Source organism: Bombus pascuorum, chromosome 13 (genome assembly GCF_905332965.1).
Source record: "Bombus pascuorum chromosome 13, iyBomPasc1.1, whole genome shotgun sequence".
NCBI classification, from domain to species: Eukaryota; Metazoa; Arthropoda; class Insecta; order Hymenoptera; family Apidae; genus Bombus; species Bombus pascuorum.
This window is the reverse complement of record NC_083500.1, coordinates 4,733,126-4,748,322: the sequence shown is the minus strand read 5'-3', so window position 1 is coordinate 4,748,322 and position 15,197 is coordinate 4,733,126. Positions and strand designations below refer to the sequence as shown.

The window sequence follows — 15,197 nt, the reverse complement described above, 5'->3', positions numbered from 1 at the left end:
ATGTAGATATACGGAACACGTAGATTATACAGAGTTTAACAATAGACCTAGCTAGCCTGCAGAACGCTTTCCGAAGCGGTATTGTATAATTGAAAGCAAACACGGCCGAACGATCAATAGAGTAATTAAACTGCGAAATGAATAATTAGCTGTGTGCTGTATTACGGCTAGCTTACACAACATTTTGGAATTTCTAAAACGTTCGCTTGTTACTCGAACGTTTATAAAAATCATGTTAACGAACGTGATTTTCGATAATCTTATTTATTTTTTAGAATTCGAATTTTCTGAATAGGAATTCTCTGTCGTAAGTCGTTTTAACTTTGTTACTAACTTATTTTGTATTTAGAATTTCGTTAGAAGTATTTTAGTAGAAATTTCCTTTTCTCAAACTCGAAAACCATTTTCTTGAAATTCTCAACTGTCAGAAATAGAATATTAGTTAAGAAGATAGACAGATCAATAAAACGCCAATGTAATTTTTAGAATTAGGGAACAATACTTAATTAAAAATATATGACAAAAAAACGACCGGATATTTGTGATCTTTAGAGTTTATAGCTTTCATCTGTGTATTTTGTCCTTTTTTTCTCTAATGACAAAAAAAAATAAGTTATTCTTGAACAAATATGACACGTTTGAACAGCGGAAGGCACGAAGGATGCGTCGTTATGAAAATTTTATGATGCTGGAGCGTTTTGCCCAGAGAAAACACTAAAGTAGGTGGAATTTTTAAAAAGTTGCTGATTCAGCAGAACGATGTTCCCTATTAACTTTTCACAGACCGTAGAAGTTAATATGAACGCGTTCGTACAACAATCGACGAGTACTGGCGAGTGTATATAGGTATGTTATAGCTTAGAGGCTTGTTTAACCATTTATTAAAAAGTCTGCTGGCTACGTGTTTCAGTGGACGTCGTCCGGCCTTTTCATTCCACCAGTAAGCAATTTATTATCTGGCCGCTCATTTAAATTCGAACTTTTTAAAATTCGTGTTTTTGTCCGGAGTAATACCATTTCCTGTGTTAGATTGTGCTAGATTGTACAACGTTGTTGCTTTAATTGTTGTTTCAAACCGGATAACATTAATTAATTTGACAAATTTGTGAGTAAAATTGGTCTCTTACAGAAATTTCCGTGTGCTTTTAAACATCAAAACAAAACGTATAATATTACCATACGCCATACAATCTTTGAAAACTCGTAACAAAATTCTTTAAATACGAACGTATGTATCGTTTTCTCTACTTATTCTATTGTGTCTGCAATTTTCTATTGAATTCAAATTGTCAAATGTTTTTTGATTGGAAATTAGGAATTAGATTGGAAATTATACAACAATTTATTATTTGTATATTCCTAGTATAATGTAATATCAGCATATATATATTTTTTATTACATAGCGAATGAACTATTCTATAATAGTAACTTAATATTAATTTATCATTAATCTAATATTAATGTAATATTAGCTGTAAACCTGTTTCTGTTCTACTATATTAAATATAATTGTAATTTGACAGGCTCTGAGAAATAAATTAGATACCAGATTTATAATTAAAATTAAAGAAAGGTATCTTCGATAATTGTTTGCTGATTGAAAAACCAGAAGACGTTTCACATTTTATTCGTTAATTTGACAAAATAAAGCAACAAGATAAATGATATTTGTCGTTCTTTGATGAGTTAGGATAGTATTCAAGGCAACACTTTTTTGTATTATCCGATAACAAATGAAGAAAATACAGTTAAAAATAATGAAATGAAGAAAACACAAGGTTCACTATTTGTGAGGTCACGCTGGAGCTTCGAATTTACAACTGAAGCGATGCAATAATACGTCTCCATAAACAAGGATTTGCATCGCAATACAATCGTTTCATCCACGACAAATTCCAGAGAACTTACTGCAGCTGAAATTTATTCGACAACGTTACAAATACAAAACGTCATACTGACTCCGGTTTACCTTTTAGATTATAAATTCCATAGCTATTGCAGATTTTAACGAGAAAAAGTACAGTCTCGTTTCAGCTGTCAAATCTTTTTGATGCGAAATTCTACGACCCTTTTGAAACAACATATTCCAAAATAATTTTTACGCATGCTGCTGGTTATGTTTGAAAAGCGTCTCTTTTCTATTATATCGTTAACAAAATAGGTTCATTGTTAAATTTTCCAGAAGTCAAAAAATCAGTGAAAAACGGATCAATTCGACGTCTGAGGGGTTCAATTGAAACCCAACGTAAATTTTATAACGACCAGAATCTACATTCATCAAATCGAAACTACGATCTCTGCCACTCGTTATTTCGCTTTAGAGTAAAAAGTTAATAAAACAAAACCAAATAAAGAAGAGAGCAGAAATGAAATACACACCGATCGGATATTTATTTCAGCCAACGAAACGGACTAATGAACGAAAGCTCTGGTTTTTTCGCGGGGGGTGCGTGTCCTTTGGATATACGGCATCTGCTTAATTGCGAGCAAGAACCGACCGATAGGGCAATTAACGGTCCGGGGACAGTCGCGATCACGACAATATAAAATCCCATCAGATGGGCTCGATACGGTGCAATAAACATGGAGAATGTTAATTCCGGCATGTCGGGCACGAAATTAAATTCCATTCGATTTTACAGCCTTTTCCATTCGATCAGATTCCACCGTTCCCCCATGTTTGTCGATGTTACGTAAATTCTGGCTTCTTTCGTTCGCCACTCTGTCCCTTGTATTTTTCCTCCCGTTCATCCACCCACTCACTCGTATTAGCTTGTTCGCGTTGCAGTGTTTGTTTGTCGTTTAAGTTTGTTGATTACTCTGTCGATGTGTTCGGTCTTCTCCTCGTCCCAACTGGAATTTCACGACCAGGACGAATTCCTGATTACGAAGTTGAACTCCAGTTGTCTGTTAATGTTAAATTGTAATTCACTCGTGAACGACGCTTTTGCGTTTTCTTTTTTGTTTTGTTTTATTATCCGTTTTATTTAAAGAGCAGCAAGGGGATCTCGAAGTGGAACTGCAGGAGATTAAAAAGTTGCAGGTTTCATGGAAACCTAGTTAGTAATTAATGGCTTTGTTGGTAAATTACTTATTTTAATAGCTTTTTTCTACTGTGTGTTTAAAATCCCATAAACGTTTTAAGGTAATTAGTGGCCACGATGAGAATGATTGGCGAGATAGAACGTATCTATAATAAGTTGTGTAAACGACTATCTATCAGAAAATCTTTTGCCGGAGTCTTCTTTCTGTGGCATTGATTAGTTGAGCGGATTAAAGTTAAATCATACCTTTTAATGTTGCATTTAGGTAATATTACATTCGGGTGATTAAGATATGTTCGATAGAGCATAGTATACCGCATGTGTCGCAGACATTGTCTTTCACTTTGTACTAGTTTTTATGTCTTTGTATACTTTTAATGTAACGTAATATCATATAGTATAGTATTTGCATATTTTTAATATAATGCCAGTATATTAGTATTATTTTACACAACTAGTCTACAACATTAATTTAATACTAACTCCGAACCTTTTCCTATTCTATGATTTTAAATATATATCAATTACAATTTCGTAACTGCTGAGAAATAAATTAAATATTAACAGCTTTCGTACGACAGTATTGAATTTCTTCCTATTTTCCATCTGAGCTGTTGGTCGCTAACTGTCCAATGAAAATAAAAGCTTAGTTGCTAATGAGCCATGGGAAACAATAGTCGTTGTACAATTAATTATCAAAGTTTGCTCTAGATTCCTCTAAATGTGGGACAAAAACTGTACGTACATAAAAAGTAGGTGATAACCTAGTATCCTGTATCTCATCTGCGATTGTAACTATGCAGGTAATCGAGCAGCAACTAGGAAAATAAAATTGGAAAAAGGGAAAATAAACGGATGGGGTGAAAGGAACAAAGGACTATCAATTATACCGGGTGTGTTTCGTGCTGTGGGGAATTTCATTTTTGAGGCCGTGGCAGGCTGGATTTTAATTGGAATAACGCCGCTCGCTCGGCAGTAATTCATATTAATTCCTGGACCTTAATAACCAGAGGTCCGTTGGTCGGCCTGCCGAACTGATGATATTGGATTACACCATTGATTCGTCATTAATATCGATCACCCTTGTTCCACACGCGACACGCTTAATGAGTATTCACTAGAAGCGTCCGTTGTTCCACGATCACGTAATTAAACACAGATCTACATAATGCTATAGAAATGCTCGGAAATGCTTGTTTTACTAGGAGAACGCGGGATAGAAAAACGGCTAAACATTTGCACGGTATACCCGATGTTCTTTTTCAAAATATCATTTGTTTTGGCGATTCGTTAAACCCTCGAATCTCTAAATGATGAGAGAATGCGCTTTTTAGACAGGTGTGAGATTGATTGAATCTGAAGCTTGGAATTATTGTTAATTGTGATTTTGACTCTGGAAATGCTGTACGGTCTGACTTGATGATTTACGCTGTATTTTATAAACGTTATAACCGATGCTTTAAAAAGCCCAAAATTCTAGTAAAATATTGAATAAACTATATACCAGCGACAACTAGAGCGTAACTCGGATGAAAAAAATTAAGGTACAAGGAATGAGACGGAGTTTTATAACGCAGTAAATAATACAAGCTTTTATTCGTGTATTTTAGGAACCTCTAAAAATCCACCCTCGTAAATCCATAAAATCTCTATGAAAAGCTACAAGAATTGGTTATCTTGGCCACCCTGATAGTTCTAATGCTAAATTAATAACTGAATGAACGTAAAGTTACCAAATTCATTTTATACGTTGTTACCTGTCCAAACATTCGACAGGAAATTCCGCGAAACCAAACACTCCGACTTCCGCCGTTTCATAAAAACATCCATCATCAGAAAAATCAACGTGGAGTGGTCCAGAAGGTGTAACTAGAGAGAGTGGAAGCACGTGCAGACAGCTAAAGTGTTAGCCGAAAGTAGCGGGAGGGGGTTGAAACCGCCACGGTCGATCGAGCCAAACGCGTGAAAGAAACGACACACCGTCACGACAGATTGTTAACTTTGATAAAACATCGCGAGACGCTCCGTGAGAAGCAATTAAAATCCTGGATGCTAGGAGTGGAGAGATACAGTGGCAGCGAGAAGAAAGAAATGGAAAACGCGCGAACCAAAGAGATTTCACGAGGAAACGTAATCAACGTGTGGTAGCTATTAGGCATTGCGGTTCGTCGGATTAACGTACGAGGTGCGACGTGTTTTCTGATATGAATAATTGCACGATTAATTACATAAAATAATTCCCTGGATCGTTATCGGTCGCCGTAAAATAGCATTAAACCGATCCCAATCAATTGGAACGGTATTGTAGCATTGTTAACGGACGCACCGCAGCCTCCAGTTTAATATTAATGAATGACGTTACGCTCCTCGAAATTAGCAGACCGCCTCTATTCCCGTAACGGTATCATAGATACACAGAGTAGGTTTCTAACGGATGGCTGGGAAAACTCGGTGTTCGTATCTCGTGGTCTGCTCACTGCGAAATCGTGAGTTTCTACCTGGTTACAGAACACTAAGTAAAGGCGATAGCGTAATGTGTGGTGAAACGTTATCTACGATAGTCTATCGACGGTAATTACATATTTGCGTATTACTACATCGGTTTTCGAAGGATTGGTATTTCGAAGATGGATAATTTAATGTATGTAAACTCATTCATAAGAATTAGAACACCTGATGGGATCGTATTAAAGGCGATAATTGACCCAAATTAGCAGGCAAACGATTAATTGGTTGGAGTATTGTGTTTATGCGAGATAACGTTTCTATATTAAACAGACAGGAAAGATTTATGAAAGGCATTTTCATGTCTACACAATTAGGACAATTAGGTGTTGTCTTTCATACTTAAACCTTGTTAAACAAATTTGCAAGATCGTGAAAAATTTGAATTTTGGTTTATTAATTCTCCGATGATTTCGGAGACGGAAATTCCATGCTAAATACATTTATCATATATTTCCTCTCTTTCATACAGATAGCAAATATTAAAAGCTCAAGTGCTAAACGATGCAACACCATTTCCCATTTTAAATTTCCAATTATAAAAATTGAATTCTGGATATGAAAATATCTTTTGAGATACACTTAAAGGGGCGGAAAGTTAAACAGAAATATCATCGAGAGATCGACGTTTTGTTGTAGTCGTTGAGAAGACAACGGCGAGAAGGATCGCAAGTCAGACCCGAGTCACGAAGCTTCCCACCGAGCGTAATTGACTACATGTCGAGGTCAGAGGCGGCGACGTCCCCGGAAAGCGGCCAGGATGAAGAGGAGTCCTTCTTCGACAGGCCACCGCCACCCCCGCCGCCGCCTCCGCCACCGCCTTCGCAACAATCGCAGTCTCAAATCGAACAGGGACTCGGTGGTTTGGTGAAAGACGACGAAGACAGTGCAAAAGTCGCCGATCTACTTGAATCTGCGGGCGACAGAGAAACATCCGAGGAATTGGTTAGGTGAGCATACCTTCCAGAATACTTCTAACGTTACAACTACGAAAGCTATAAGTTCCTTCTCCTGATATTTCTCTCAAGTATGCTTTCTATACGTGACCACAATATGAATTAGGTCAGATTAAAGTTAAGTTACTTAATTTTAGGAAAGTTAGACTTTTTACTGTTCTAATACATGGTACTTGTGAATGGGAGTTAATAATAAGAATTAAGTTACTTAATTTTGGAGACACTTGTACTGTTTTAAATATACAGTGATTAAAAGTGGGAATTGTTGATAAAAAGTAAATTACTTCTGTTGCGACCGTTCGCGGAGAGACGCGGTCGCGAGGAAACGCGTCAGCGAGAGTCGTAAATTCTCGCTACGATTCGGTTAATCGACGCCGCGAAATGGTCGCTCCCCGCGTTTCGTTTAGGATAACCGGGATGATTCAATGAGTGCAACTTATTCTACTGTTGTAGAATAAATATATATATTTATATCAGAATAACACTTACAGTTTATATAAGATATCGGTTTAAATGGTGTCGGAGGTTACCACTAGAATGTTCGAGTTAGATCTTATACAATGTGATTAATTTGGACGCGACCGTACAGAGAGTTTTCGACTGCGACTGATCGGTTAGAATGTTAGATTGCGACTTTACGATGCTTCTCAGTGAGTTTGCTGGACTGAGCGATAGTTGTAGACGTAGTGACTGATTTGAGGACGAAGACGAACTGACTTGATCGTGACGATGCTGTGTCGGAGGTGAGCTAAGGAAGGGTGTGTCTAACGCACGGAATCATCTGATTTGTTGATGACAGTTTTTTGGTTGGAGAGGTGAGGGTAATAGAAATTGTTTCTATTGGTTAGTAAGACTATCGATGGACTAGGAAGGGTATTAGCCACCCTCGATGGAAAGTTGGGAGTAGGAGGCATCGCACGTGTGAACACTTAGCGTTCACGTGTTTTCCAGACGCTAACCAGAAACCTTAGAAAACGCTTTCGTGGAAAAGCCCTTGTTTGCGATGAAAGACTTTCGCCAGAGTTTTCTGAGATTTATAGTCAGGCTGCGAGTGTTTTCAAGAGTATGCGATAAGGATGTGCGGGCATCTGGCTGCCATCCGTCCGCGATGTGAGGTCCGGCTCAGGTAGAGAGTCGGCCGACGTAACAACTTCATTTTGGGAAATTTAGGCTCTTAAGGTATCTTAAACACACGATGATTGCCAGTGGGAATTGATAATAAAAATGATATTACTTAATTTTAAGAGGTTTAAACTATTTTACTATTTTAAATAAATGGTGGATACAAATCGATAAAAATTTTATGACGATTTCGTAGGTTTGCCTCGCAGAAGGATGATAGAACGTCGGTGGATGGACAGGTCAGAAGAGCTCGCCACATTTCGAGGGACCATTATATTTCAAGGTAAGGAAAGTCTTCCTTTTACGGTACATTAGAAAAACTGAAAGATCTTTGACATTCTCATACATTCTTTGACGTGTATCGTGACGAATGAAATTTATATAAAATTTGTAACAAAAAGAAAGATCGATCGGGAAATTCGTGTTTGATCCTCGACTTTGGATAAGGGATAAAAATATCCAACGTCGAGTGTAAACTGTCATGATCTACAACAAGAAAGAGATTACAGAAAAACGAGTTGGGGCAGGTCGAGGTTGGGTTTGAGTTCGATGATGCCGCCGGACGAGGGGGTGACGCTTAGAAGGGATTTGACCGGTGCTACGAGAATTTCACCGAGTACCATCGACCGAATATTCGACAACAGTAACAGACGACAGTATGGCATGGGTATCGTTGGAAGATTTTTGGGGTAAGTTTCCAAATATCCGTTGTCCTATAAATTTAACACCTTGGAAACAAATGTACCTGTATTTGGTAAAACACACGATTTTTTTTTTTTTGTATTATTAAATAATTATTTTAATTCCCATACGAATATACAACAGGATAGCATGGAAATTAGTCAAATGCAACGAAACTCCTCTTCGCATTTGCAAACGTAGCACAAAATTACTTGAAGCAAAATAAATTTACAAGCTCTTTATTAAACGATTGTTTCGTTATCCGTGCAAAAATACCGATTGTTTTATTTTAAAACAACATGAAATTCGTCGAAACTGAGAAAACACTGCTTTTATCAGATCAGCGATTAATAAATAAAAGTTCTATTTTTACAATTTCTTATTGTTCGGAACAAAATTACAATCTCCATTTATCCTTTAAAATATAAGAGACAGACTCAATCTGAATTCTGTTCGCGAGAATAGAAAAATACAAAACTTGTTTTTAATGTAAAGATAAATTGGAAACCGGACACAATAACTACACGACCTAAATTTTCAGAGATTAAACGACACTGCTCTCTAGTTTTTATAAGCCACTGTTTATAGAAAAATATTCATCCTATTTCATGATATATCAATATATGCTACTAGCTTTGAAATAAAATAAAATTGAAATAAAACATCGGAATAAGGCTGGAAAAAGTCCAAAATTTAGATAAAATTCACAGAAAGCGTATAACGCACTTTGTGTCAAATTGATATCTCATTCCGTTCTTAAGATATGAGACTTCAAAGTGCAACATTTAGACCTTAACGTATATAGGTGTGGAGGTTAGGTATGAATGGGGCTAGTGTCACCGTGACCTACATTTTTTCCTGGAAATGCGTAGTAATAGTAAGAAGACGCTGAGTCAGTGTCTGTCACTGATCACCACAAGTGCCGCGAGCTTGCGGTAGGTTAAGCAAATTGTCAAAAAATTACGATCATCTTTGCAAGACGATATCTCAGCAAAGACACATCCGATCCTAATGAGACAAGAAGTACTTTCAAGGGGAAGATCCACCCTTTCTAACGACTTCAAAATGATTATATAGACGTCATTACTTTCGTAGTAATAATAAGATAAACTTATGTATGGTACAACCTTTATGTATGGTTAAGGAGGAAATTTGACTAATGCGAAGGTATTGATTATAATAATCAATTAAATGTATGTGTAATTTGTTAGATCCGTGATTTTATTAAAGCAACGCGGTACTGTTAATAATTTATGATTAATAAATAATTATAACTCTGCTGGACAAGCTTTGTCGATTTTTTAATTAAAATTTACACAAAGAAACATGTCTATTGGAAATGTTTTGTAGCTTGTAAATAATACGTCATGTAATTACTCGGCAAATATTTCATTAAACATTAAACCTGTGTAAACTTTATGAAAATATTTCATCATATAGATTACGTACCGATATATTCTCGTTAAATTTGATAATTTGGTGTGTAGTAATGTTTTATTGTATTTATTCGCAATATAGGCGGCGTATTAGCATCACTCAGCTAAAAATAGAGTTAGCAAAAAATACAATGAATAGCAAACGACGCGTTTCGTATTAGTTTGCTGTTTTGTGTCTACACGTTTATCAGATATCGGCTTGCCGTTGTATGTTGATGCGGTTGTTATTCCACATCGACGAAGAGATTGATTTCGAAACGGTCAATAAATGAATTTCCATGCGAATAATTTCATTGGCCGATATTTTCGACAAACCTGGTAAAAATTCACGTCCGATGACAATTTATCTCGACTATGATGTCGAATGCGGAAACGAAAGGAATTGAATGAGATGCGGAAAGTAAACTAAAATTAAACAGAATATAAATTAGGAAAATTTAATTGCTACGTATACTATATGTATACTATATAAATTATATATTCGTATACGTTATATATGTATATATAAGAATAATTTTTAAAATACGAAATATAGAAAAGGAAACTGTCAGTTCTACGTGATATTTTTAATTAACTTTTCAAATGTTGTACAATTCGCGTCTCAAAATTTCCTGCGTCTTCGAACTATGAAAAACACGTCTGCCAAATGGAGTAACCGATAGGGAAAGATTAAAAATTCTACAAATGTTGTCCGTATTCGGCTTTTCGACTATAAAACTACAAAATTTTCAATTTTAGAAGATACATCTGCCGACTGAAATAATCCGGACATTTTTTAATTAATTCCGGAAAACATCAAAATGATGACTTTTCGGTTTTTAAAAAGTGTTTCAGAGGAATAAAAGAAACGAAGGAGAAGAAAGACAGCAGAAACTGGAAATGTAGAATGGAAATTTGTCTTTCCTACGTTTATTTTATTCCGTAAGTTAGCATTGCCCCACAGATGAGATGATAACCCAGCTTTATTGAAACAACTTTCTCAGCGGCTCTCCTTTATTCCGCTTTAACGATCGCGCGAAGGTTTTATCATGTAGGTACGACCCAGTTTAAGATATACGCGGAACACAAATAACAAACGCGGATAAGCGGCAAACGTCAGAAATGAGAGGGAAAAAAGCGTGACGCAAAGCGTCTTGCCAGGACGGCGTGATATTTAAAAAATGCCAAGGGGAATATAGTTATCGATCATACGATACAACCTTTGCGGCTACGAAACCTCTTTCTTTCTCCATTTTCCATGAGGTGTTCATTATTTATTGATAGCGGCACACATGCAAATATATGCAAATGTAGAAGCGGTTTTACAATATAATACGAATGAAAACTATATACTGAATGAAAACTATTTGATAACGTATAACATACACAGTGAGCATGTTAGAGGGAAATAATAATAATTTAAGTATATAAATTCTTACTGATAATGTTAAGCTTTGGAATTATTTGCATTTAGAGCGGAAAGTGAGAAGAGTAGAAGAGTATAAAAGAAAGATATGAAAGATATTGTTCTATGCTTGCAGGAGATCTTTTCGAAAGAGCGTGTCCCAGAAACCAGACGTCAGAAGGCAGCTGGACGACTTCGAAGATCATCGTCCGTATTTTACGTATTGGATCACCACCGTTCAAGTTCTTATTTTGATAATCTCGTTAGCGTGTTACGGTTTTGGACCTGTGGGCATGGATCTTAGTCATAGATCGGGCTTGGTGAGTCCAAAACTTCCAATTCAATTTTTTCCAATCCTTAGTCATCCATTAGATCTACTTTTCTATAATATTCTCAACAAAATCACATTGTATAGTTTATAGAAAAGATAATGAGAAAATTCAAATTCCTTGCAGTTATTATAAATTACTCTAAAAATTCCTATCCTATGCTATTGTAATTACTGAGAAAATTCCTACAGTCACAGAAATTAAAGTAATTCGGCGGAGAAAGAATATCGTGAAAATTGTGCGGTAGGTTCTCGTGACCAGTCTGTCGTTGCAACAAGTGGACTACCAGGAACCAGCGAATTTCTGGTTTGGTCCGAGGGCCGCGGATTTGATTCATCTGGGCGCAAAGTTTGCACCGTGTATGCGTCGCGATATTAAAATTTTGAAGGAGATCGACGTCTGGCGGGAAAGAGAACGGGACACCGCATGCTGCATCAGAAACGACGACTCTGGCTGCGTGCAATCTAGCAAAGCGGATTGCTCTGTGAGTTGTTATTTCGTTTCCAGCTGGAAAATATTAAATATAAAGGAAATTAGATATTCCTTTGCAGAATATCCCCTCGTATCGTGTTTATAATATAATTTCCTCTTTTACGAACCAACTGGTCCGGGGATTGAGATCGACTGCCACGGTAAATTTCTGTGGAATTTCTATCTTGTTGTCGATTATTTATGTAGATATTTATTTTATATGTTACATGAATTACGAACACATTGATAGCTCTTGCTTTTAGAAATTTATATTGGAATTAGTTTTGCATGTGTGTATATAGAAGAATCCTTAATTACCTGTATTTGAACAATTTTTTATACTGTATTTTATACGTTGCCTACGTTTTTTGTAAAACTGAACCTGATATTCCAATTAATTTTGCGCGCTATAGAAATCCTGAAGTACTTTTAATTTTGATTATTTGCATCATTTATCGATTCTATTTTTTGAAGATAGATTGGTTAAAATGTTTAATGGTGCTTTCAAAAACTATAGAACACGATATCCACGTGGAAAAAATGGGGACCTGGGGACAGTGGACCGGGAGGACGCATAAGCGGATCGGTTTGCGGGTTGGATCCAAAGTTCTGCGACGCTCCAGCTAGCATAGCACCTTACGAATGGCCTGATGACATCACCAAGTGGCCCATCTGCCGAAAAACTAATCCGTTTAATCAACGGTTTAGGTAAATTCGTCATCCAAAAATCCAATCTCTTCTATATTTTTTATGTACCATTTATCCACGTATCTAGCAATGACGAAAACTTAAAAATTCTATCATGTTACCAAAAATCTTCAAGCACCGAAGGTGATAAAATTTCAAAAATATTTTCCTGAATTTTCCAATATTTTTCCTGAATAATATCGAGGAACCCGTTTTGTCTTGCTCAACAGTAGAAACGGGAGTCAACGGAGCAATGGAAATTTCCCAGTAAGCCGATACAAGGACAAGATGGCAGAGCATATGGTTTGTGAGGTGATCGGTCATCCCTGTTGCATCGGTATCCACGGGATGTGTCGCATCACCACCAAGGAATATTGTGATTTCGTACACGGCTACTTCCACGAGGAGGCGTCGCTCTGTTCCCAGGTCGAGTGTTTGCACGATGTCTGCGGTATGATACCATTTCTTCATCCCGAGTGGCCAGATCAGTTCTATAGGCTTTTCACCACCATGTTTCTTCACGCTGGGTACGTTTCTGAACAGAATTTATTTCGAAATAATTACGCAGAATATTTTTTCGGTAGAGAATTATATTAAATTATCATGTGGTATTATATTTGACTTATAGAGTTCTTCATCTGTCGATCACGCTAATGGTTCAGTATTTCTTGATGCGGGACTTGGAGAAGTTAACTGGCTCGCTGCGTATCGCTTTGATTTATTTTATCGGCGCATTAGCTGGAAACTTGGCCAGTGCGATATTCGTTCCTTACAGAGCAGAGGTACGCATATTTTAATTTCTCAAAGAAATGTCGAGACTAAGCAAACGTATCCTGGATTACGATCATATAGCCCAGAAAAATAGGTGAGATTACTGTCACGCGAGTGTATATGTTCTTTAAGGATTTTCGATATATTCAAAGATGAGGAGCAATAAATAAAACTAATTGGATGCTCCCTTGCAAATTCTTTAATGCAGACATTGTTGTGCAGTAGATATTGTTGGAACAAAGATGATATTTAATATCACAACATATCTGATTGTCCTTAAAATATAGAAATACTATGTTGAAGAGGAATACCACAAAAAGGAAATTATTTCTTAACCCACGCGCATAAACGTTTTAATACAACTCAAATTTTTATTAAAGAGGAAGTTAAAACTTATGCTTTTGTTTAGAAAATCAACAGACCAAGACACAACGCCACTCAATCGCGTTTCAACGCAACACAACTTAAGCATATCTTGATGAATAAGAAGAGAAAGAACTTTCTTCTTTCTGCAGAAATTGTCAGGCAAGCGAGAGGCTAATTATCGAGCTGCGATGGTTTTATTAGATGCCACGTAGCAGTTTTAATTGAATAACCACACGGGACGTTTAACAGACGCATTTCATTGTATATCGTCGATTTAATCGACGCTTTGGCCCCGGTCGGGCGAAGTAATTGCTCAGAGACCAGGTTTGCACCGTGACTCATACCCATGAAAAGGGTTAACAGCATTACGATCGTTTCCTTTACGGTGTTTCTCACCCTCGGCCGTCTTATCGCTCGACAGTTTACCCCCTTAACACGTCGGTGAACTTGGAGTTATACGTCAATTCTATTCCCTCTAGTCTCTCTATTCCGACTGTTTTCCTCTATCAGAGAGCGTACACTCGTGAATTAAGGCAACCAGTTCTCAGAGAAGACGGGAGAATAAAGGGGCGGACAGAAAGCACCGTTCCTCGAGAACTAATACCGTCCAATTTGTTCTAATTAGTTTGGTTAAACGTACCTTCCGCCCTGGGAAACTTTGTCTCTATCTCTCTATTTCTCTCTCCCTCCCTCTCTCTTTCTCTCTCTTTCTCTCTCTCTCTCTTCCACCCTTTCTCTTTACGCGGCATAGTGTTAATTATTATTTCAGCCTGACTGCTTGGTGAAAGCTGGTTGAGTACGTTAACGCGATTTCTCCTGCGTGGGTTATCGATAATTCGTATCGTTCAGCGATAGTTTGTTGTAAGAGGTTTCTGTGGAATAGAAATGGTGCAAGGTGGAATGATATTATTTTCTGTGAATGGAAATTTATGTACGATTCTTTTCGGCTGATATTGTGTACTTTGAATGGATACGAATGGAATTGCGGAAACACGGCGATACGATTGGAAATGAGTCCTACAATGGAACGTTTCATACGAGTATTCCAAATTAATAAGCGTTTGAAAGAATCGACCATAATAAAGGAAGATTTCATACCAATATCTCCAATTAGTAAACATGCTGAATAGTCGACTTTTTGAAAGAGAAACACAAAATTAACATCGAAATAACGACCCATTGTCACAAGCAAAATAACGACCAAATTCCCATATAACTAATGCGAATACTTCGAAATATCAACGATAGCCTGGCAAATTAATTAGGAAAGAAATCCAAAAATTAGCATGTAAATAAAGATACAAATCATCCCATAACCAACGCGAATATTTCAAAAAATCAACGATCGCCCAGGGAACTAAATTAAAATAGAAATTAGCATTGAAGTAAATCAAGCATTTCGCCCCAAACGCGATTTAAAATCATTCAACTCTCATCGTTTACA

The 15,197-nt window shown here is 36.8% G+C and overlaps 1 protein-coding gene and 1 long non-coding RNA gene across 4 annotated transcripts in view; one reads left to right on the top strand and one right to left on the bottom strand.

Annotated features, from left to right (window-relative positions):
• The window catches only part of LOC132913524 (uncharacterized), a 234,395-nt gene that overhangs the window by 18,309 nt on the left and 200,889 nt on the right, over nucleotides 1-15,197 (bottom strand). The gene's annotated exons all lie outside the window — the stretch shown is intronic.
• The window catches only part of LOC132913520 (inactive rhomboid protein 1), a 287,110-nt gene that overhangs the window by 263,508 nt on the left and 8,405 nt on the right, over nucleotides 1-15,197 (top strand). Inside the window, exons 8-15 of one of the 3 annotated variants that reach the window (XM_060971927.1) lie at nucleotides 6,190-6,500; nucleotides 7,825-7,911; nucleotides 8,138-8,317; nucleotides 11,266-11,449; nucleotides 11,706-11,942; nucleotides 12,447-12,637; nucleotides 12,850-13,143; nucleotides 13,245-13,398. In XM_060971927.1, coding sequence (XP_060827910.1) covers nucleotides 6,190-6,500; nucleotides 7,825-7,911; nucleotides 8,138-8,317; nucleotides 11,266-11,449; nucleotides 11,706-11,942; nucleotides 12,447-12,637; nucleotides 12,850-13,143; nucleotides 13,245-13,398 — 1,638 coding nt within the window. Of the gene's footprint in view, nucleotides 1-6,189; nucleotides 6,501-7,824; nucleotides 7,912-8,137; nucleotides 8,318-11,265; nucleotides 11,450-11,705; nucleotides 11,943-12,446; nucleotides 12,638-12,846; nucleotides 13,144-13,244; nucleotides 13,399-15,197 lie in introns of all 3 variants that reach the window. The other 2 variants (XM_060971928.1, XM_060971926.1) reach the window with 2 other exon arrangements.